This window comes from Pristis pectinata, chromosome 19 (genome assembly GCF_009764475.1).
Source record: "Pristis pectinata isolate sPriPec2 chromosome 19, sPriPec2.1.pri, whole genome shotgun sequence".
Classification (NCBI taxonomy): Eukaryota; Metazoa; Chordata; class Chondrichthyes; order Rhinopristiformes; family Pristidae; genus Pristis; species Pristis pectinata.
The window spans coordinates 41,669,732-41,692,126 of NC_067423.1; the positions used below are offsets into that span (position 1 = coordinate 41,669,732).

Sequence of the window (22,395 nt, forward strand, 5' to 3'; positions counted from 1 at the left end):
TTGAATATTTTTATTTAAAACATTTAAAAATATATTGACCAATTTTGATAAGTTTTTAAATATCTCTGAATATCAAGGGCTATTTAACTCTTAAAGCCCCACACTGTCCTAACTGGCAGGGCTTTCAGGGCTGGGGCCTCAGAGGTATGCTGGCTGACTCCTATTCATTGCCAACTCCAGGTTCTGGAGGCCAAGGATGATTGGGTGTTGGTGAACACAGAGACCATATTTGACCCATTATCACATGGTCACAGTTACATAATCTTCTCTAACACCAATCCCTGAGGCACCATACCTCACTCAATTGAGAATGACTCAATTATCCCTACTCTTTGTTAACCAGTCTTCTGTTCAAATGAATATATTATGCATAATACTGAGCTCTTATGTGGTGTGACAACCTTTTAAGAAATGCCTTTTGGAAATCCAAATACATTGGCTCTCCTTTATCCACTCTGCTAGTTAAACCAGCTAATTATTATCTTAATTATCTCCCCTAATTGAACTTGCAGGTTTAAACTGTTGAGAGATAAAGATTAAACACATAATTAACAGAACATTTACTAGTCTGGAACTCACTTCATGCAGCACAACAAATCAATGGTCCTGATTATATCCGCTATTTTGAATAAAGGCCATTGATGCTATAAAACTATATTTTCTCGAATTCACCTTCAGTAACATAACAGCAGATTTGCTATACTTAAATTTTAAAAAATGCTCTTTTTGTAAAAGAATCAACAAGCTACCTGTTTTTCATCTTGCTGATCCAGTTCTCCTTTGCTTGCATCTGAACTGTTATCTTCTTCATCGGAACTAAATATAATTTCTTCCTCCTCTGAGTTGATGTCCATTTCTGATGAAAGGTTGTCCTGATCCTGTACTGGGCTACAAATAAATTAATGAGAGCAAGGCAGTGTCTTAATATTTAATCTGTAACTAAATATAATTATTCATATTCAAGTTTTCATTTCTGGGGAAAGGATATTACTTCTAACCCATCCAGAGTAATATCAGCATTAGGAATGAAACATTAAGCACACGCAGATGAATTTGGCATAACAATTACATAAAAATACAGCGTAACAATTATTCTGTTTTGCTACTAACAAAAAAAGGACCACCCCATGCATTTGTGTAATTCCCTTTTCACTCTCAACCTCTCACACTAGACTACCGTAAGTCCAAACATTAGAAATTTATTACAAATTTACATCATGAACATCTGCTCGCCAACTATTGGGTTGTGATAGGCCAAGTTCATTTCAGTCAAGTGTGTGTAAAAATGCAAGTAGCAGAGGTTTAAAAAAAATCCCATTATAGCAGCCCTATTTTTTTCCAATTGAGAGTTCCATGTTTAAAACATCAATTCTCATTGAGTATCATCTTCATAATAGCAGTGATATGATGGCTTACAGTTGTCTAAAATTTTTGTGGAACACCAACTTCCATAGTCAGTCATGTGCCAAGCACAGAATACCATACTGACAACCAACTGGCTGTGTGTGGGCTGGTGATTATTACTAGAAGAGTGCTGTCCAAACTAAATGCCTACTAGCCACATTGCATGCATGCCAACACTACTACAGTATATCTTACACAAATCAGATGTGCATTTTGCATGAGTATATTTAATACTTTCATGAGCAAAACTTTTGCAATAGTTACATTCCTTCTAACCAGTTTACCAACAAATGCAGAAACGCTTTACATTCACATGTAAGTCCATTTATAGTGTATTTCATTGGACCCTTGTGATTTTGTACAAAGTAGGACATAATAATGTTTTCCTTCCATTTAACTATTTTATTATTTTTCCCCCCCATAAGAAAACACACACAAATTAAAGCCTGCACTAGCTGGTCTTGCTAAATGCCTGCCAGTGGAGAAATCATAATTCGCATCATAGCATGGTTGGTGGAAATATCAATAGAATGAAAGACTTATTAAGCGACTTATTGGACATCCTCCTGGTTATCTCATGAATTGCAACATATTTCACCTTGTATTGAATTTTGAAAGGCCTGGATAGAGTGGATGTGGAGAGGATGTTTCCAGTAGTGGGACAGTCTAGGAGTAGAGGGCACAGCCTCAGAATAGAAGGATGTCCCTTTAGAACAGAGATGAGGAGGAATTTCTTTAGCCAGAGGGTGGTGAATCTGTGGAATTCATTTACACAAACGGCTATGGAGACCAAGTCATTGGGTATATTTAAAGCAGAGGTTGATAAGTAGTAAGGGCGTCAAAGGTAACAAGGAGAAGGCAGGAGAATGGCGTAGAGAGGGCAAAATAAATCAGCCATGATCGAACGGTGGAGCAGACTTGATGTGCCAAATGACCTAATTCTGCTCCTATGTCTTATGGTCTCATGGTCATGAGTTGTCTATGGCCATAAAAACAGGCCTTTTACAACTGGCAATAGAAAAAGTTGAGAGCTTTGAATTGGTACTGAGCAATACCAGTGTCATTTGTGGAACTATCAGTAGCAGCCTTTCCCTTTCATCTGCTGAAATATGCCATGAAGAATGAACAGCAAACTTCAATGAAGGTAATGTATAAAAAAATTAATCTTATCATACTGTAAAAAGTGCACACATATTAAAAACTATAACCAGAATTTGTGTACAAAGTACTTATCACTCAATTTTGCAGAAAGCAAAAATAGCCCAGCCTATGTTTAGTCTTTGCATCCTGAGTTGCAAATATCAAAGATATTATTCCATCAGCTATAGAGCCAGCAATAAACAGGAAATTCACTCAGGCTGTTCTCTGCAGTTTACTAAATTAGGAATCTTTGTGTACCATTAGCTCAACTACCATGAAAATAGATATTTGGAGGCTCTCTCTTACTCTTGCAGAGCAAAGCAGTTCAAGAATGAATAAAACTAAAAAGATGTGCTCAAACTGTTTCTTTGTTATTCTAATTAGCCCACTGAAAGAGAAGGCCTATATATAAATATTTGGTAATTGTGTAACAGTTATGCCAGTTCAGACTTTTTGTAAAGCTGAAACTTGGCATCAGATTTACACCCCACTTAATGTTTCAAGAGATCCTGTGAGCTCACTCTTAAAACAAACACAGCTGGAACAATGTGTTGTCAGATTTTAATGCAAATAAGCATCTAGACCTTTATTTGAAACTGCAAAAATAGCAGTTTTAGCTATCCAAGTAGATCTAATGCATCACTGAAGGCAACTTCTCTTCCCACATCCACACCATCACTTCTGGAATTCCCAGAAAAATACATTCATGCATCAATCGTCCTTGGCGACATTATAGGATCAAGTCCAAGGCACAGAAATCAATATCATACTGAAGGAACAAGATTCCAAACTAAGGTCCCAACTGCCCATTTCCATCTCCTCCAATGCTAATCAAACAGGAAGATAAAAGCTGTGCTGATGTCCCTGGCAATCACTCTCACTCAATTAATAACACAAACAAATTAATTGGTTGTTAATTTAGAGTCACACAGCACAGAAACAGGCCCCTTGGTTTATCATGTGTATGCTGACCATCAAGTATGTATCTATACTAATCCCATTTACCAGCACTTGATCTACAGGCTTCTACTTGAAGTGCTTATCTTGAGCACTTTCAGTTTTGGATGTGGAACCCCTGTGCACACCCAGCATATGTGCTAGCTACCTTTCAGAAATGAATTAATTCACTCTTGCTGATCTACACAAACATAAATATGATGACCTTTTTGATGACATGTTGATGACAATGGCCTTAAAAACAAGAGGGAAAGTACCCAAGATGCGGGAACAATTTACAAAATCAGCCAACGTCAGCTGATGTTGTATATGGTTCCCACAGCTTGATTAGCATATTAGTGCATCAAGATAACAATTGACATCTGCAAGAGTGTCCTATCAAATGAAAGAATAAATGCTAGGAAAATGAGGTTTACAGGAAGGATATATAATGTTAGAAATACCCAGGAGGTCAGGCACCAAAGTGGAGAGAAAAATAATTTATGCTTAATAAATAATTAATGTTTGTATTTTACATTTTGTAGTTTTTGCTTTTACAGGAAGAATATTAAAGCCTTGGAAAGTGTGTAGGTTCACCAGAATGGTCACAGCAAGGGAATGGTCTCATGGAATAGATCAAAATAGATGGTTGTCACTGTTGAAGGCCTATCACCCCAGCTCCAGAATATCACTGCATGAGTCCTTCAGGGCAGCATTCCATGGCAAACCATCTTTAACTACTTCATCAATGACCTATCTTTCACCATAAAGTCAAAAGTTGGGATGTTCAATTCTGTTCTCCTCAGCAAATGAAACTGTTGATGACTGCATGCAGTAAAACCTGGCTAACATTTAGGCTCTGGCCAATGTGGCAAGTAACAATCATGCAACTAAAGTGCAGGTAATGGCAATCTCTAACAAGACAAGGTCTAACCGACTGCCTTTGACATTCAATGGCATTACCACTGTCTAGCGCTTACCATTAGCATCCTGGGATCATCATTGATAAGAAATTCAACTAACCAGTCACATAGACACTATGGTTACAATAACAGGTCAGAGCCTGGTATCTTGAGTGAAACACCTCTTGACGCCCCAAAGCCTCTTCCCCACTTTTCAGGTACAAGTCATGAGTGTGATCTGGTGAACTGACACTTGCTGGATAAGTGCAATTCCAACAACTCTCAAGAAGCTCCACTTCATCCTGGACAATGCAACCTGCCCTTCTGGCACCCCATCACCCTAAACATTGATTCTTTCCAGCAGCGTCTATCATCTATAAAATGCACTGCAGTTACTTGCCCAGGCAACTCTGATAGTCACTCCCAAACCTTTGCCTTCTACAAGCAAGTAGGCCAAGTGCAGCAGGTACGTGGGAACACCACAACCTGCAGGTTCCTCTCCAAATTGTATATTTTCTTGATTTGGAAATATATTGCTACTCCTCCTTCATCACTGGGTCTAAGACCTTGAAATCTTATTCAACAACACTGTGGGAGTACCTTCAGTAGGTCTGCAATAATTCAAGGTGGTGCACCAACACCAGCTTCGCCAGGGCAATTTGGGACGTCTAAATCCTGAAAAATAAATAAAATGCTCAAAGGGGAATTAGGAAATGAAAAATGTGGATCGGTACTGGTAGGGGTGGTGGGGTTGAGTGTGAGAAAGAAAATCTCACTTTTATTGATGTAGTAAAGATTCACACACATTGATGGAGGTGAAGATAAGGATGACAGGAGAGATAGGTTTAATGAGATAGTTAAGTGCAGAGGGAAGCCAGGAGTCATTTTAGCTACCCTAGATAATTTGAGAGTGGTGTACAGTTTAAGCAAAGAATAATACAACCTAGATCCAATTAGATCTGGTGTTCGATGATCAAACCATTTGCAAAGCATTTAATCTCATCAGCATTCCCTTATTTGATGGAGAAAGATGGTGTCATTCCAATGGATCAATCAGATGAGAGGCAGTAAGAAGTTATTGTATATGTGGCGATTAAGGAGGAGGCTGTTAAGCAGATTGACATCTCTGTTGCAGTGTTCTGCAAATGGAGGACTAAAAACCAGACAGATGAGGTTTAGAGGAAGAATAGGGTAGATGAAAATATTCATGAGATTGAGCAGCATCAATGGAGAGAAAAATAATTAATATTCCATTTCCTGTTTTTATTTCAGACATCCAAAATGGTATGCAGTTTTTGCTTTTACAGGCAGAATTACTGTCAAGGAAAGTGTACATGTAAATTCATCTCAATATTAGAAGCAACGAGAGATATGGCTTCAGGAAAGTTTGAGAAATCAGCCATTTGTAATTAGAATAAGGGGAACCCAAGAAGTTTTCAAAATTATAAACAATTCTGTCAAGATACAGATTGGTTGGTGATTCTCTAACAAGGCAGACTCAGGATTTCCCTACAGGATGAAGGAGATAATGAAACAGATTTCCATACAGACTTGGATACGATATAGAGCAACTGAGACAATCACAGAATGACTTTTTAAGAGAGAATTGAGAAATTTGAAAATACTGATACAAAATACCTATGAAAATATTACTTTGTTCAAGATTAGATCTTAAATTAAGATAACAAAAACCATGTAAAATGTACCTGTCATGGTAGTTACTATGTGAATCAGGCAAGATTCCCAGAGGCCTTGAAAGGTTGGATGTGGAGAGGATGTTTTCCTTTAAAGGATCACCATCTCAAAATAAAGGCCTGTTCATTTAAGACAGAGATAAGGCGATTTTCTTTTCTTTCAGAGGGTCATGAACCTTTGGAACTCTCAAATGCTGATGGAAACAGTATCTTTTTTGAGTCAGATTCTTGACAAGGAATGGGGTGAAAGTTTATTGTGGTAAATGGGAATACAGGGTTGAGGTTGCAATCAGATTAGCCATGATCTTACTGAGTGGCAGTGTAGGGTTAAGGATCCGAGTCATCAATGCCTGCTTCCAAGTAGTTTTATTATATGCAAGTGTTAGTGGAGCCTGTGCAGGTTGAGGTGGTAGTAGGGGAAGGTGAAATGCAGCATTGATTACAGAAGTTCAGATGATAGTGGTGCTGATATATTTGAGCTGAATGGAGTTTTCAAAGTCAATGGCAAGAGTTCTTTGTGCAACTGTTCCTGGGTGGCCAATAAACAGGGCTTAAAGAAGGTGAAACTGAAAATATAGAGAGCACTCTACTTTTTCATCTGATAAAGCTCCTTTTAGGAAAGGATGGAACTTTCTATCTTGTGACCACATCTAATGCTGCAAGCCATATTAGTACCACCTTTGAAGATGGCTACTGCTTTCTCATTTTGGAAGAACCCCTCTGAAAGCCTGTTTTGGTGCTGGCGGTGATGCTATGTTTGTGACTTCTTATTCCTCTGATTTTCAAGTTATAATAGAGTCCATGAATTTTCAATAACTCTTCCATAACATCCTGGTCTATTTAGAGCCACAGAGAGGTACAAAACAGTCCTTTCAGCCCACAGATTTGCACCGACCCTAACTCAATTGATTCTCCCCACATTCCCATCAACTGCCCCCAGATTTTACCACTCACTCAAATACTAGGGGAAATTTACAGTCTCCATTACCTACCAATCCCCATGTTTTTGGGATATGGGAAGAAACTGGAGCATCTCATGCAGTAAGAGGAAGAACATGTGAACTCCACACAGACGTCACCAGATGTCAGGATTGAACGCAGGTTGCCACAGCTGCGTCACTGTTCTGCATAACATAAAAACCAACCTCATTTGCCAACTTGACTATGTCCTTTTGTAGATTTTTCAGGTTGTGAACCAAAGGGAATCATGCACACACACACATGCTGGCCATAACTTCCTTGACACACCATAACAAGAAGCATGGATATAACCTTTGGTTATCTTGATATTGTACCTTTCCAATTTTCCAGAATAGTGGGTTTGCATTGCTTTTCAATTCTAAAATGACAAGTCTCAGTGTATGCTGCAGGTAGTAAGCCTTGAATGTAGTGATAGCATTCGAGTCCATGGAAGTGAATTCAGAAGACAAAACTCGTGTTGTTAGTCATGTCCTCAGTGTTAATCAGACGTCCTGGGGCATTGGTAATGATCAGCTATGCTCTATTATCCAGATTATCCATCAAACAATATCACTGATGAATGGTGAAAGAAACAAAGTGATATAATCTTGGAAGAGTATCATTCAGTTTTATTTGTTAGATCACAATACCACTGGAAGATTGGCCTTTAAATATACCTTTAGAGAATCCAGGATCTCTAAGTGGTAGATAAAGAAAAGTTTAAGTTTACAGTCACCCTTGGCATTGCCTCCAAGGGCAAGGTGCTCTTTCGCCTGCTTGAGGTCTGGAATAATTTTCTCAGCCCTCAAGATTAATATGTGCAAGAGCATCCTCTTCCAAAGCAGCTCTGAACCCTTCACTTTGAACACTTGTTTTGGCTCCTTTGGAAAATTTTCAGCTGCTACCGTATCCGTGCTTCCCTATGCAAGATGAACATTGTGCAAGTTTCAATGTCTCTTGAAATGTTCAACCCAGCCATGGCTAGTATGAAAATTTCAGCACCTTCAGAAGATTCATGACATGCCTCATGTTCTTTCAAGTCTTACCATAACGATCTTGCCTTTTTGTGAATGAACAACAAACTCAGAGGCACCTGCTTGTGATTCTGATCCTCAAATCACACATTTAACTCTTTTCCCATTATAACATTATCTTCCCTTCAGAACACATAATGCAATTCTGGGGTAACATTTCAGGCAGAAAATTTTATTTTGTCCACCTATTTAAGGATTGTTCAGACAACCAACGCTGCAAGATTTAGTGAATGGCTGATGTCCACCAAACACCTTTTTCATTTCTATTAATTACAACCAGTTTAAGATTAAAGCTTAAAGCATATGACAATTTCTTAGAGGAGGTGCAATTCTCTGAACTGCTGGGGCATTTTGATGTCATCTTAAAGGGATGAATCCCTATAACAAGTGGAGCACTGGAATCTTAAAGAAGAGATAATATTTTCAGGGAAAATAAAAGGTAAATTATGGGTGGTAATTGGCAAGCTTCACGTTATAGTGAAAGAAACTACGTAAATCAAGGGCCTATACTGTAGAGTGCATGGTATTATGGCAAAAAAAAAATCAGAAATAGGACATTCATAAACCAAGCAGTACTTATAGTAAAGGCGTCCAAGTATCCAAAATGAAAAGTGCTATTTGTTAGTCCATTGCTTGATCACGATTGCCATAGCATATTTGTGCACCAAGACCGCAGTGACCACACAGCATTTGGGATCTAAGTTAGTGTTTTCCAGATTTTCTATGACAGGTCAAAAGAATGAATCTTAAATATATGTAAATGCTTTAAGAGGGTATAGTTCAACAACACATTTTGCCATAAAGTGGGTGACTGCACAAAATGCACAGATTTTCTTTCTGATATCAATTTTCAAGATAGTTGATTTCAGATGCAGGAAGTCTAAGTAAACTGGAAAAAAAGTGTCAAGAGACAAAAAGCATTCCCTGATTCACAAACGTAAGTGATTTTTTTCAAAATCAGACAAGGCTGATCAACTATTTCAGACCTACCAGTGGTAATCTGTACCATTTATAATTCCAAATAAAACATAAAACTTCATTAAACCAATTAAATTGCTTTATGGCATCACTGAACCAGTAAGCCAGATAGAGTCAGGTGACTGAGAGAAAAAGTCAGAATAAAGCAAGCCTTTTGCCTTATCACAGTTCTGAAACAAATATTAGCTAGTATCAAAGTAGACCAAGGCATATAATGCATTCCATATATTCCCTGCATCATTTCAAAAGGTACAATGGCATAGTAGCAATGGTACTATGACCTGGACCAACGACTCAAATGCCAGCATGGCAGTTGGAGAATTTAATTTCACTATTGTCATTCAGGGAAGGAAATCGGCAATCTGTACCCTGCCTTGCTCCAGAGCCGCATCAATATTGCTGACCCTTAACTTCCCTCTGAAATGGCTAAGCAAATCACTCTGTTGTCTGAAACTGCTATGACAAAAAAAACCCAACTGAACACATGGCACAGACCACAGAATCAGACATGACAAATGGCAACATGAAAATACAAAAGACTGCAGATGCTGGAATGTGGAGGAAATATCAAACTGCTGTAAAACTCAGTGGGTCAGGCAGTATCTGCAGAGGGAAATGGAGAGTGGTTTGGGTTGAGACCCTTCATTTGGGCTGACAAATGGCAAACCAACTGGACTCTCCATAATGTCTTTCTCATAACATTTGGAGTCAGATATTCCACAGACTAATCAAATATGACGATGGAGAGTCACACTTACAGAATCATAATTTTCAGCCAAAATCCCTAACCACTCTCTCACAATCACTATCTCAATCCAACTGCGTGGCACTCTCAGAAGGGAATAGCTCCAGGAGTTCTCATCGTCTCTGGACATGATGAAACCTCATGGCATGGGTCAACCATGGGCAAGGTAATCTCTCCTCAAGCTGATAAATCATACTGAACTTCTCTTAGAAAACTACAAAACATCAGTTAGACCAGCCATATAAATACTGTGGCTACAAGAGCAGATGGGAGACTGTGTATTATGCTGTGAATGACACATCTTCTGATCACTCAAAGCCTTCCATCATCTGGAAGGTATAGGTCTATAGGTTGACGAATAAGCTTAATTTACTGATGAGTGCAACTCCAACACCACTCATGAAGCTTGACATCATCTGCACCAAAGCAGTCTGCTTAATTAGCACTGGATCCATGACCCTCAACATTTACACACTTTGTTACTGGTTCATCGCAACTGAAGAAAGAAAATATCCTATATCTCTGATTTCCCTCATTGTCCAACTATCTATCAAATTCAGCTTTACTGGAATGCACTTCAAGAGGTGGTGGAATCAAATACAATTATTGTGGTTAAGAGGCATTTAGACAGACACTTAAATAGGCAAGACATAGAAGGATACGGTCCTAATGCAGACAAATGGGATCAGTGTAGATGGGCGAAAAGGTCGGCATGGATGTGGTGGGTTGAAGGGCCTGTTTCAGTAACGTACAACTCTATGACTTTATATGCTCAATGACTAATCACCCACAGTGACCCAAAATGGAGAATTCCTAAGAATTACTTAATGTTGGAAAATTCAGCATTGAGTGTGCAAGTCTACCACGTGCCCAGATGGTGCAGGAGGCCACAGAAAGGCATGAGCGAAAGTGGGATAGAGAATTACAGCAGCAGGCAACAAAAAACTCAGGACTACTCCTGGGAATTGAATGTAGGTGCTCCTCAAAGTGATCACTCAACCTGCATTTGGTTAGCTGTATTAGGTGTTCACAATGTGGTCTCTTCTGCATTGAAGAAACCCTGAGCTTCTTGTTGCCTATCACTTTAATTCGCCATCCCATTCTCACTCTGACCCATCAACTTGTGACCATGTGTCCCCATTTAACTCTTAACCTAGCTCCACCATACCACCGATGTTCTCTGTCCTATCTATCCCTTCCCTGACCTTCACTGTGACATAAAACTAACTTATTTTTCTCTCTCTCCCATTTATAAAGAAGTAAAACATTAACTCGGTTTCTCTTTCCACAGTTGCTGCCTGGCATATTGAATGCATCAAGCATTTTCTGTTTTTTTTGCTGTTTTCCAGAATACCAGTTTGATTTTCTTTGGTAGTACCAGTTGATGAAGAACAATGGCAAACACATGAGAAGAACCTGTTGCTCTTTTCTGAATATTGCTATGGATTCTTTGAACTGTACTTCATATACTGGAATGAACACCTTTAATAATTTCAATGCTTTCTACACTCACTCCTTAGTTTACACACTGTGTATGATAAATTAGTATTTTTATTTAATCTTTTAATGGCATTAGACGAACTTAATGAAAATGTTGCATGAAAATGCAAAATTATATTGCTGACAAACTCTTTCAATGTTAAATATCTAAAAGAATTCCAATTACATTTACTTACCTTGATGTGCTGCAGCTTGTTATATAGGCATTCACAGCAGCCACAGGCCTATAGATACTACAATGTAGCTATCCCTGAAAACAGCACTTCTACGAGTTGGAATAACATGCTCATGGCCTGAAAGGCAGCATGAACTCTTCTACGTCAGAGGTTTGAGTGTGACCATCAAGGCAACTTAACATACAAGCCCAAATGCATTAACAAGTTTAGAGTGAAATCTTATTTACAGTATTGTAGAATACTGCTGAACATGGCACTAAGTTATCTCCCTCCTCTGCCCCTTTCCCACAGCACTGATAACATACATGTAATTCTCTTCTGAAAGTGACAATGGAATCTTTCCATCATAGTTTCAGATGGTGCCATGCAAACCACAACTTGCTGCTTTAGAACATGTTTTTCATCTTCCTTCTGGTTCTTTGGCCAAATATTTTAAATTCATGTCCTCTGGTTACCATCCCTTCTCCTAATGGAAAAAGTTACTCAATAATTACTCATCAAATTGCCTCATAATTTTGAATATTAGATCTTCCCTTAAACCTCTATTCAGGGCCCTTTACAGACAGAAGAACAGAAGGCTGTTTAACCCCTTAAACGCGTTCCACCATTCATAGAGAGCATAGCTACTGTCAGACTTCATTTTACTTATGCACATTTGCCCTAAATTGAGTCAGAGAGAGCAAGAGTCATATAGGGCAGAAACAGGCCCTTTGACCTAGTATGTCCATGCCAACTATTATGTACTCATTTATACTTATCCTAGTAGCAGCACTTGGTCCATAACCTTCCATGCCTTGATGATTCAAGTACTCATCTAAATACTTCTGAAATGTTGTGAGAGTACCCATCTCCACCACCTCCTCAGAGAGCATGTCTTAGATTCTAATCACTCTATGCATGAAGAAAATTCCTCCTCAGATCCCCTCCAAACCTCCTATCCCTTACATTAAATCTATGCCTTTGGGCTTTAGATGCCTCTGCTATAGGTAAGGGTTTCCTATTATCTACCCTATCTATGCTCCTAAATACTGTATACACATCAGGTCCCCCCTCAGTCTCCAACACTCCAAGGAAAATAAACCCAGCCTATCCATTCTCTTCTTGTAACTGACTGCTCCATCCCGGGAAACATCCTGATGAATCTCCTCTGCAATCACATAGAACAGTACAGCACAGGAACAGGCCCTTCGGTTCTCAATATCTGTGCTTAACGCATTTTCGAATTAAATTAAATCTCCTCAGTCTGCACATGATCCATATCCCTCTATTCCCTGCATATTCATGCCTATCTAACAGCCTCTTAAATGCCACTACCATATCTGCTTTCACTACTACGCCCAGTAGCCCATCCCAGGAACCCACCACTCTGTGTGGAAAAAACCTGCCCCGCACATTTCCTTTAAACTTTCCCCCTCACCTTAAATGCATGTCCTCCAGCACTTGATATTTCTACCCTGGGAAAAAAATATTGCCAGGCTACCCTACCTATGCCTTTTCTTCAACCATGTTTGTGATAGCAACAAAATCATATTCCCGTGCGCTGATCAAAATGAAGTTCATCCGCCTTTTAGTAAAACCCCTTGCATTAAAACAGATGCAATTTAATCCTCCATTCCTCCTTTGTACCTTTTCATGCCATGTGTGCTCTGCCTCCTGTACTAACTTAGTTTTCCTTTTATATTTGACTGTACTTTCCCCTCAACTGTACACCTACTCTGTGTCCCATTCCCTGCCAAAATAAATTTCATCCCTTAAAGCGTCTGGTTAACAAAAATCTAACAAACTCAGACTTAAAATAACAACTGAAGCTTCAGCTGATATTTGCAGAAGGCAGCTTGAATTTTGACCAATCTCCACACACGGTTGTGTTCAGACTTTGTTCTCAAAAGATTTGGGACTAATTTTTTAGATCACATCGCAGTTCTACACTGCCAAACAATGGAAATAGTTTCTATCGTTTCATCTTCATCTCTCGAAAACTTAAATCAAAACACCACATAACTTTTCTAAATTGCAACTAGCTCCGTAAGTAATGTTAACAGAGAGGTATGAAAAAGCTCTGTGGCCAATTTCAGGGTAAGCTTTAAGTTCCCCTGCAAGTCCATAATCAACTGAAATATTTACCACAATGCCCCCTCCCCAATACCACACCCATCGTAGTCTCTTTTTCATATCCAGAACTGTTTTGTTACTCAGTCCTGACACGAACATCTGTTGACTGAGGAAATGTTCTGCATCTGAAACACTCTAGGAGTCACATATACTTAAGGTGTGACTATTTCAAGGCATCTCACTCGTAGCTCCATATTTTTTTCAGCTTTCTAACAGTGGTCATAAATTTAACAGTTGGACTGTTGTTCAGTTATATAACATTCAGTTATATATCTTTTAACTAAATGCTGATAAAGTCAATTGAGCAAGTAATGCTAAATAAAATCAAGGTGCTTGACCACATGGAAAATACTATATGGAATTCTACATATCTAAGTTGTTCTTCAGCGTATATTGTGTTTGGCTGATGTGGTGGAACTATTCCATTTATATTATGTTTCCCAATGTGGCAGATCTGACACACATTTGAAATTACTAGATGCACAGCTTTGTGTAGTTATTAAAGTACAGACTGCACTGATCTGCTATGTTGGACAAATACATAGCAAAGATGGCCACTGAAAGCCTTTGAACAATTCAGGTATTTTGTTTAAGGCCAGAGTAATGCAAAATTCTGAGGAATTACACTAGCAGACAGATCAGATTCTGGAACATAAGAAATAGGGGCAGAAGTAGACTATATGACCCTATAAGCCTGCTCCAGCATTCATCAAGATCAGGGCTGATCTTCTATCTCAAATCCATCCCTCAATATCCAGATATGCATCAATCTCTCTTTTGAATGAACTCAATGACAACCTTCCACAGCCCTCCAGAGTAGAGCAGCCTGACTGCTGGGCACGTCCTCCTGCTCTACATTTCATAACTCTTACATTCTTTTGTCTATGTTCTCACTCCCTAACTGCTCCCATTCACTCACTGACCAGATAACTTGGTTTACAATTTATCCCCATGATCATCTCAGTTTTACACCATCAGAGCCATTCCCCTCCCCCCACCCTCCCTTTAGCTTTACAAGCTTCTTTTGCCTCCTTCCCCACTCTGACAAAGGGTCTTGGACCTGAAACGGTAACACTGTGACTCTTCCTGCCATCAATTAAACCAGGGCATGCATTTGATGTGAGCGGGGAAAAGTTTAAAAGAGATGTTTGGAACAAGTTTTCTTTTACACAGAGAATGGTAGGTGCCTGGAAAAGGCCTCCAGGGGTGATGCTGGAAGCAAATGTGACAGTGGCATTTAAGAAGCTGTTAGATGGACACGTGAATATGCAAGGAATGGAGGGATATGGATCATGCGTAGGCAGAAGAGATTTAATTTGGTATCATATTCAGCACAGACACGGTGGGTTAAAGGACCTGTTCCTGTGTTGTACCGTTCTATGTTCTGTCAAGTGAATCTTCACTGTTTTTCTTCCATGGCGGGTACATCGTTCTCTTAAGTAGAGACCAATATTCCATATGCAGTCTCACCAAGCCCCAAAACAACTGCAATAAGACTCCCCTACTCTTGTATTCAGGCCCTCTTGCCATCAAAGCTAACATACCTTTTGCACTCCTATTCACCTGCTGATTTATGTACAAGTACACCCAGGTCCTTTTGGAAATCAACAAAGCCCAATCTTTCACCATTTAGCAAATACTCTGCTTTTCTGCAACACTCACCAAAGTGGATGACCTCATATCGTTCCACACGTTCCATCTGCCACATTCTCACTCACTCAGCTAGTCCATAGCCCCTGAAGCCTCCTCTATAATCATAATCCCACCTAATTTAGGACCGCAAGCAAACTTGGAAATATGATATTCAGTTCCTCTCAGCCAGATCATTGATACATATTAGGGCCCATGCACTAATCCACTAGACACAGCCTGCCAACTCAAGAACATAAGGAAGTAGGGGCAGGAGTAAGCACCTGACCCCTTTTTCCTGCCTCACCATTCAATACATTCATGGCTGATCTGTCCCAGGTCTCAACTCCTCTTCTGTGCTACTTCATCATAGTACTGAATTCACCAAGCTTTTAAAAATGTACCTATTTCCGGTAGATCTAGCCTTCAAAGATTACAGAGATTCACCATCTTCTGCGAGAAGAAATTCCTGCACACATCAGTTTTAAATGACTTCCCGTATATAACTATGTCCATCGTTTCCACCAGTGTGGGATGGTCTCAAACATCTCAACATCCATCTTCTCATGCTCTCTTAGATCTTTTCTCTTGATAAGATCATCCTTCATTTTTTTTACATTCCAAAGACAGACAGAGATCTTTAGCACTCATGATAGGACAACCCTCTCATCCCAAGACTTAGCCTAATGAACATCTTAGCCTCCAATGCTAGTATATATTTTCTCAAATAAGGAGACCAAAATTGCACACAGTGCTCCAGGTGCAGCCTCAGCAACACACTGTACAGTTGTAACAATAATTTGCTATTTCTAAACTCCAACACCCTTTGCAGTAAAGTCCAATAAGTCATTTGCTTTCCTAACAACATGCTGCACATGCCTGCTAACATTCATGTACAACATTTCGATCCCTCTGCACTTCACCCATTAGCAACCTCTCCCCATTTAGATAAATCTGTCTTTTGATTGCTCTTACAGAAGTGCATGACCTCACATTTTGCCACATTAAACTCCATTTGCCAAGTTTTTACCTACTTGCTCAACCTAACTATATCCTTTTGCAGAGTACAAATACCCTCTTCCCAGCATTCCCTCGCATCTATTTTTGTGTCATTGGCAAAACTTGGATTCCTTACACACTCCTCCCCACCCCAACCGTCATTAATATCAATAATTAATAACTGAGGGCCAAGAATTGATCCACGACACACTTAAATCCTTCTGGCTTGAAAAATACCCATTTATTCCAACTCTGTCTTCTATGCGATAACCAGTCTAAAATGCCTTCTGGAAATCCAAATTAAGTACAAATACAGGTTCCCCTCTATCCGCCTGTTATATCCTCAAAGAACTATAGGAATTTTTTGAACTTGACTTTCTTTTCATAAAACTTCATTGACTTGGTTTGACTGCATTCATCTTCTTTGACCTTCTTTGGTATATCTTCCTTGATTTTAGACTTCAGCATCTCGCCAATAACAAACATTAAACTAACTGGCCTATGTAGTTTCCTATTTTCCTTGAAGAAGTGAGTCACATTTGCAGTTTCCAATCCACTGGTACACACACATTTTGAAAAAAAACTTCAACCAATGGTTCAACTATTTTTGCAGCCAGTTCTCTGGTTGCAGTGATTTGTTTGCCTTTAATCCCATTAGTTTCTCCAATACCTTTCCCTCTTGATATGGGTTGTTACAAGTTCTTCCATGCTATTGGAAAAGCATCCATCTGTTATTTTTGGGATATTTCAAGTGCCCTCCACTATGAAGACTGATGGAAAGTATTAACTTAAAATTATCCATTTCCCTGTTTCCCCATTACTTTCTCAGTCTTACTCTCTGGTGGTCCCACACTTCGCTGCCCTCTTCATTTTCATATGTCCATGGAGATTTTTGTTGTTTGTTTTGATTTCAATTTTCTCCCTCCTTATTAGTTTTTTAGTCTCTAGCTGCTGGTTCCTGAAAAATTCCTGGTCTTCTGGTCAACCACAAGCTGTTGCCACTTTGCATGTTCCAGTTTTTGTTTTATTACTTCCCTTGACCTACTTTGTTAACCAGACATGGTTCATCTTTTTCACTGAGTCCCTCTTTCCAACTAAGATGTATTTTCGCTGAGTGTTATGAAATACTTGCCACTGTTCATCTACTGACCTTTCATTTAGCCTACTTTCTCAGTCGAGACAACTCCAACTTCATACTTTGTAATTTTCATTATTTGACTTGAGGACACTGGTTTTGGACCAAAGGTGTTTGCCCTCAAATTGTAACTGCAATTCCACCCTTTTGTAATCATTCTTCCTCAGATCTCTCATGAATCCCATTTCATTGCATGTGGCCAAATCCAAAATATTCTCTTCTGGGTTGGTTCTGTAACATATTGTTCTAAGAAACAATCCCTGGTGCACCCCATTAATTTCTCTTTCACGATGCCCTTGCCAGTTTGATTAGTCCAATCAATTTGCAGATTAAAATCATCCATGATGATTACAGTTCCCTCCTTACATGCCTTTGATATTCATCCACTTATGCTTTATCCTACTGATAGGCAACATTTTACGGACCGATAAACTTCTCCAGTCTATACCTCCTTTCCCCTACATGGCAGAGCCGGTGTGGAATGCGGGCAGGGGTCTGAAATCCTTGTAAGTTTCAGCTTGTCGAAATTCCTGTCATACAAGCTGAAACATACAAATTGAAATTCAAAAGGTCCTGTTTGTTGTGCTCCCTTTGAACTCACCAGGGCTCAGTTTCCCACTCCCTTTAAACTAATTGGGTTCACTGGAAAATTCACTATACTAATACGTAACATGGTTTTAAAAAGAAGTGGAATAAAAGTGTGTTGGGGTAATAGGAGTAACATAACAGTCCAGAAAATTTTCCTAAGGGTCTGGATTATTAGAGTTTTACTGTATTTATTTCACATGCCACTTCTTTAACTTCCCCCCCTTTGGCTTTATTTCTCTACTACTCGAATTCACTTTAATGTTCCCATCCATTGCCAAGCTTGTATAAACCTCCCCCATGGCACAAGCAAACCCCCCTGCAAGGATATTGGTTCTGGCCCTGCTGGGCTGCAACCAGTTTGATTAGAAGAATTCAACGCTACATCAATTTGTCTGTAGGGGAAAGAGTAAAGATTTGGCTTTGCATTGGTACTGAACAGGGCATTATTCTACGAAGAATTTCTTACTTCTCTTTAAGGTAGAAAGTACAAAAAGGATCCTTTAAGTGGTTAAGAGTGAGCACAATATGGCAGAGATAAGACAAACTTTCTTCCCTAGTTTTTATGAGCAATTGCACTTTGATTATTCCACATGGTTCAGTGTAAAGGAATTGGAGCCTAAACAGTTTGCCTCATGTCAAGCTTATGATAATCAATTCTCATGTACAATTAATAAATGTTGTGCAATGTAGTATTCTCATAATTACCTGATACATTGGTTCTCTGGACCTGCTCTGTACTTTTGGTAGCAGTTTGAAACTGCATAAGGTTCTATCTCATAAATGAGTGCATCAGAGTCTTCAACACTGGATGAACTTTTCCAATCAAAATTTGCGCTTACATTTTCATATTTAGAAGAGTGAAACAGTGGTTTACCAAATTGTGCTTTAGAATTCCCTGGGCAATCTTTTTGCAGCTCAATACAAGACTCTTGTTGAGCAGTAAAATTATTTGGCAGTTCAGAGAGATTTTTAGGTTTGTGGCCTTTCTTTGCTGTTGGGAGACAAGAATCTGCAGAATGTGCTTTTGTGGGTTTTTTCTTTCGATCATCCATCCGCGACCCTGGAATGCACTGATGGTCATCTTGATTGCTTTTTTCAGAATTATGTACAGATGACATACTGTCTAGTGAATAGCTGCCTTTGGTCAAAAATTTGTGAAAGTCATTCTTCATTTTAGCAGATAGTTTTATACCAAGGATCCTCTTAAATGAATTTTTCTTTGAAGACACTTTTGTAGACTTCTCTGGTTTTTCAGCATCTGCAGATGACAAAGATTTAGCTCTTGGCTTTGCAGTAAATGCTTCATTATTTTGTGAAGTACTTGATACTGCCACAGTGGTAGGATTCTGTGGGAAAGGCAAAATAGGATGTGCAAGTTTCCATACAGGTTTCTCATTTGGACAAATTGCTTCATGCTCATTACTGGGCAAATCAGCATCTCTGCTTAATAATCTGTCAAGTCCCTCTTCTGAATCATTCTCTACTGTTCTACTTGCATCTTTAGGACTACCTGCTGGTACATCTCTTCTAATCGCAACACCTGTAGGTAGGCTGTGACGCTGTGGTTTTTTTGGAACAGGCTTTGGAGAAATATTCATTTTAGTAATTTCTTCACTGGTAGTTACATTTTTAAAGTCTGAATCAGTCTCATTGTTTGACTCAGGCTTTGTCTGAGCATATGATAAACTGAGATACTTCGGCAAACTCATAGAAAGTGAAGTACTTCGAATAAAACTACTCTTTGTGTCTGCTGGTAATGTTCTGTTGCCATTTTCCAAGTCTTTCTTTATTTGTTCTATTTTACTTTTATTTTGCAAGTCTGAAGATATCCTGACTTTAGAGATAGAGCCCAGACCTGGCTCTACGGAGGAGAAACTACTTTGACCAGAAGATTCTTTTGCCTGACTAGACTCGGCAATATTCCCATGAAAAGACGCGTCAGCAGTCTGATTTGAATTGTTATACCTGGAGTCAATGCAAGCATCCAAAGGAACAAATGATTTCTTGAAATCTGAAGTAGCTCCATTTGGAGTTTTGGCAAAAGAATCAGTACATGTCACTTTGGGACCCACAGCATTTTCCGCACTGTCATCTATACACCTTTGCCTCATGAGACCAACCAAACGTGCTGTTTTTGGCTTTGGCATAGGAACTGGTTTGGAGCAAGGTGTTGAGCTGGATGCTGAAGCAGTAATTAAGGAGTTAGAATTCTGAAAGATCAATTTATCCGTTTCAACAACTGTAAAAGGAACTTTCGCCTGGCTCTTAGGCGCCCTCTCCTTGTGGTCAGTACCCAAGGAATGGCAATTTTTTCCATTTTTCATCACTGCACGATAATCAGCACTTTTAATCTCATTGTCATTATCTGTAAAGGCTTCTCTTGTTCTTTTGGAATTTCTTATATTTTGATCAGCACTGAAGACTTCACTTTGCCCAATGTTGCTACTGAGCAATCTGACATCTCCATCACCATGTGCATCCTTCTGTCTTGGAAGGTAATTATTTGGCGTTACAACCTGAGTTAAAACATCTTTAAATTTCTGTTCTAGGAAACCAGTTTTGTTAATTATCTGGTGCTTAATGACAGTGTCGCTGTGCTGAGTCTCTGACCTGTGCTTTGCCCTAGGAGAATATTTTGTTTGGTCATATTTTTTGTTAGGCTCCGAAGTTTTCAGTTTGTCCAACTGTTCAATGACTGTTTGGGCTTTACAGGTACTTTCACCATTTATATATTTATGCTCACATTCAGTTTTACACAAGCAGTTTGATATGATGTACTGACCAGTCAATTCACAATCTCTCTTTTGCATTACATCACCACAATCTTGAGAAACAGGATACTTCACATTTTCACACAATTCACTTTTAATTTCCTCTGAGCATTTATAATTTTGAAGTGGTGTTGGTTTCACTTCAGCCACAGGTGTAGTTTTTGGCAATACTGGTTTTGGTGCTAATGCTGGTTTTGATGCCTTGTGTGCTGATAAAGAATCCAAAATTATGATATCTGGTTTTGGTGCAACTGGAGGAGGCGGTGGCTTCTTGACCAAAACAAATCGAGGTTTAGGGGCCACTGGTGGCTTCTTTATTTCTACAAGAGAAAGATAAACATAAAGAGAAATGTATTTCTATAGTTTGGATATAGCTTTAACAAAATATAAAGTGATAAATTAGGATGTTTTGGAAGAGAAAACTTTAATCAAAGAATATCATGACACTAAGTTACTACACAATACAGTGGCATGCAAAAGTTTGGGCACCCCTGGTCAAAATCTCTGTTACTGTGAATAGCTAAGTGAGTAAAAGATGACTTGATTTCCAAAAGGCATAAAGTTAAAGATGACACATTTCTTTAATATTTTTACTAAGATTACTTTATTTCTACCTTTTGCAGTTTCAAAATAACAAAAAAGGAAAAGGGCCCGAAGCAAAAGTTTGGGCACCCTGCATGGTCAGTACTTAGTAACACCCCCTTTGGCAAGTTTCACAGCTTGTAACTGCTTTCCGTAGCCAGCTAAGAGTCTTTCAATTCTTGTTTGAGGGACTTCGCCCATTCTTCCTTGCAAAATTTTTCTAGTTCTGTGAGATTCTTGGGCAGTTTTGCATGCACTGCTCTTTTGAGGTCTATCCACAGATTTTTTGATGGTGTTTAGGTCAGGGGACTGTGAGGGCCATGACATAACCTTCAGCTTGTGCCTCTTGAGGTAGTCCATTGTGGATTTTGAGGTGCGTTTAGGATTGTTATCCTGTTGTAGAAGCCATCCTCTTTTCACCTTCGGCTTTTTTTTTACAGACGGTGTGATGTTTGCTTCCAGAATTTCCTGGTATTTAATTGAATTCATTCTTCCCTCTACCAGTGAAATGTTCCCGGTGCCACTGGCTGCAACACAAGCCCATAGCATGATCGATCCACCCCCGTGCTTAACAGTTGGAGAGGTGTTCTTTTCATGAAATTTTCACCCTTTTTTCTCCAAACTTTCCTGCATCCTCACCACAAAATTCAGCGTCAGAAGTTTGCAAAGGAACATCTAAACAAGCCTGATGCATTTTGGAAACAAGTCCTGTGGACTGATGAAGTTAAAATAGAACTTTTTGGCTGCAATGAGCAAAGGTACGTTTGGAGAAAAAAGGGTGAAGATGAAAAGAGGATGGCTTCTACAACAGGATAACGATCTTAAACACACCTCAAAATCCACAATAGACTACCTCAAGAGGCACAAGCTGAAGGTTTTGCCATGGCCCTCACAGTCCCCTGATCTAAACATCATTGAAAATCTGTGGATAGACCTCGAAAGAGCAGTGAATGCAAGACGACCCAAGAATCTCACAGAACTAGAAGCCTTTTGCAAGGAAGAATGGGCGAAAATCCCCCAAACAAGAATTGAAAGACTCTTGGCTGGCTACAGAAAGCATTTACAAGCTGTGATACTTGCCAAAGGGGGTATTACTAAGTACTGGCCATG

The 22,395-nt window shown here is 39.2% G+C and overlaps 1 protein-coding gene across 1 annotated transcript in view; it reads right to left on the reverse strand.

Annotated features, from left to right (window-relative positions):
• Positions 1-22,395, reverse strand: part of fgd6 (FYVE, RhoGEF and PH domain containing 6) — a 92,325-nt gene that overhangs the window by 60,513 nt on the left and 9,417 nt on the right. The window contains exons 2-3 of the mRNA XM_052034190.1: positions 18,638-21,023; positions 750-888 (exon numbers count right to left, since the gene is read on the reverse strand). Coding sequence (XP_051890150.1) covers positions 750-888; positions 18,638-21,023 — 2,525 coding nt within the window. The remainder of the gene's footprint in view (positions 1-749; positions 889-18,637; positions 21,024-22,395) is intronic.